This window comes from Pygoscelis adeliae, unplaced genomic scaffold (assembly GCF_000699105.1).
Source record: "Pygoscelis adeliae isolate BGI_AS28 unplaced genomic scaffold, ASM69910v1 Scaffold170, whole genome shotgun sequence".
Lineage (NCBI taxonomy): Eukaryota > Metazoa > Chordata > Aves > Sphenisciformes > Spheniscidae > Pygoscelis > Pygoscelis adeliae.
In genome coordinates, this window is record NW_008824002.1 from 4,481 (window position 1) to 7,068 (window position 2,588).

At 47.1% G+C, this 2,588-nt stretch overlaps 1 protein-coding gene across 1 annotated transcript in view; it reads right to left on the minus strand.

The window, feature by feature from the left end:
- Positions 1 to 2,430: 2,430 nt before the first annotated feature.
- Positions 2,431 to 2,588, minus strand: part of LOC103918035 (apelin receptor early endogenous ligand-like) — a 666-nt gene continuing 508 nt past the window's right edge. The window contains exon 2 of the mRNA XM_009325277.1: positions 2,431 to 2,519. Coding sequence (XP_009323552.1) covers positions 2,431 to 2,519 — 89 coding nt within the window. The remainder of the gene's footprint in view (positions 2,520 to 2,588) is intronic.

The window sequence follows — 2,588 nt, forward strand, 5'->3', positions numbered from 1 at the left end:
CCCATTATGAAATTGCTGTGAAAAAAAGGAGAGAAATAGCCATTAATGAGAGATTTAATAAACTGTCTCATACAAAAGAGAATATATTATGTATGAAATACATGGTTGAAATTTGGGATAATGTTTCTTAATTTGGAAACTTCAGCTAAAAAGGTTAAGAAAAAACAATCAAAAAGCCAAAAGCAAGAAGGCCTCTAATATAAGGGTATTTTCCACTTCTTTTTGTCCCATGTTTTGCCTACGTAACTGGTGAAAAATCAAGTTCAATCCCCTCGTCGTTTCAAATATTGTTGTGAAAAAGAATGCTGCTATGTTCATCCCAGTTTCCAACCACCTGTTGAAATTCAGGCTTAAGGGTCCATCCTGTTTGCATCTGCAAATAGCTTTATCCATATGTACAACTCCATTGAGATCAGTAAGATTACTCACATGAGTCAAGTTACCCAGGCATGTAAATATTTGCTGAATTAGGACTAAAACTAGAAGGGAATGTAAACGTAGATGGTAAATTCTACTTAAGATAAAGGAGCTGAGCACCCACAATGATGACTCGAGTTGGTTCAGGTGCCTGTCACCCCTTACTCCCCAGTCAAGTTTTACGGATTTCTAAACAGCTTTATGAAGCAGAATTCTCTGTAGCTAAATGTCTAGAAAATATATTATGAATTAATAAGTACACTGTTTTGCTTCATCATTGACTCATTACAAGAAATAGGCTCCCCACATAAAAGGAAATAACACTGAAAATAGCTTTTGTCTTGATATTCTGTAGGGCAAATTATTCCAGTCTAAGTGCACGTGTATTGTGCAGTCTCAAGCAAAATGCATTATGTACTGTTTCGGAGCATGTTAGAGAAAATGTAGATGCTTTTTGCACAGACAATCTCCAGATTATGGATGCTGAACTGGAGGAAAGGGGGTTAAATTTACTTTTCTTAGGAACTGAAGCAAGCTATTCAGAAGCGATTCCAGAAGTCTCTGGACCTAAATTCCACTGTCCCTGTCATTCAGTCTCTGCGTGCTCAGTGAATTGATCCGATTGCTTATCTTTTTAGGTTTATGCTTAAACTGATGAGGGAATCTCACTTAATCTGCCTCTTATTGAAATGAACGCAGTGAGGAGACACGGCATTCAGTAGTAAAGCATCCTCCTGGCATGTCCCTCTCTGTACTTGCAGCTCAATTCTGCCACTCAGTATGCAGCCTGCCTGAGATTAAACTTAAGATACGATAATCTTTTTTCAGCCTCGCAAACTTGCCAGTTCACCATCTCATATGCACATTCCACGTGTTTATAGGCCAGCGCTGTAGAGTGGAACGGTACCTTTTTGCGTGGCTGTTTTGGGAGTGGTGTAGGCTCTCTTCACCAAGGCAGCCTATGCATTGACAAGATTCTTGCTATAGGGTTGTTAAAAGTTTGACTTTCGTCTCCTTTTCACTGTTAACCGCTGAGTAAATCAGAACACCTTGGGTCCACAGAGTGGAGGTCCTGCCATCATTTATTTATACCTGGGGCTACAACATTATTTGAATATACAATGAGTTTAGAAGATGTGAAACTACTGACTGCATGTTTTATTCATCCGTAAATTGCAAGAGCGCCTTGGTTTCCTTTTGATGCCTACCCTATTTGCATATGCTACCTGTGTGCTTCTGCAGTCACTTAGTATTTGAATGTATATGCCCCATCAGCCATAAAGCATTAATGCTTTGCACTTGTATAGCCTTTCATCCAAGGAGCTCAAAGTCTTTTGCTGACAACGATTAAGAATTACAGTCCCCTTTGAAGTGGGTAAACGCTACTACCTTCATGTTACTGACAGGCAGAGCGAGGCGACTTGGCCCCGCATCCAGCACGAAAGAAGTGTGGGTGCTGAAGTCCCGGAGCATCCTCTCCAGCTGCCGCTCAGCGCCGCTTCTACACTCATTACACCGCTCGCCCCGCAGCTTTGCCGGTACTCTTACACGTTAGCAGGGCAGTAGTTCGTCCTATTTAGCAGACCCAGGAGTTTCCCACTCTGCCTCAGCGAAGGCATTTGGGCGGGGAGCGGTGGCCTGCGTGGGGATAACGCGGAGGCGGCGGCAAGCGACACCCGCGCCCCGTGCGAAGCTGGGTGCCCGCCGGGGGGCTCAGGGGGAGGCGACCGCCCCGCGTCCCACCGTGCGCCTGTCCAAAGCCCTGTTTTCGGAACAAACCAGCGGAGACCAGATGAAGTCACACCTGCGGTTTGGCTTGCTTCGTCAAATGCCTCTCAAACCGTTCCGAAACGCAGGTGTAAATTAGGAAACGTGCTTGCTGCGGAGAGCGCGCCCAGCTGCAACCCGCACAGCTCCTCTGGAGAAACCTTGCAGGGAGGCGAGGGTAATTACGCCCTCCTGGCGTTACTACCCGACACGCGCGAATTACCTCGCCCACGCTCCCCCGGGGGCTCAGGGGAAGGGCACCCTGGAGTGGAGCGGCATGCAGCGCCGGTGGGAGCAGCCGTGCCGGTGGAGCTTCCTGCGCAGGGCCAGGTTGGCTGCGGAGAGAGAGAGAGGGAGGCAGGGCGTGAGGGCAGGCCGCCGGCCGTGTGCCCCGGCAGTCGCGG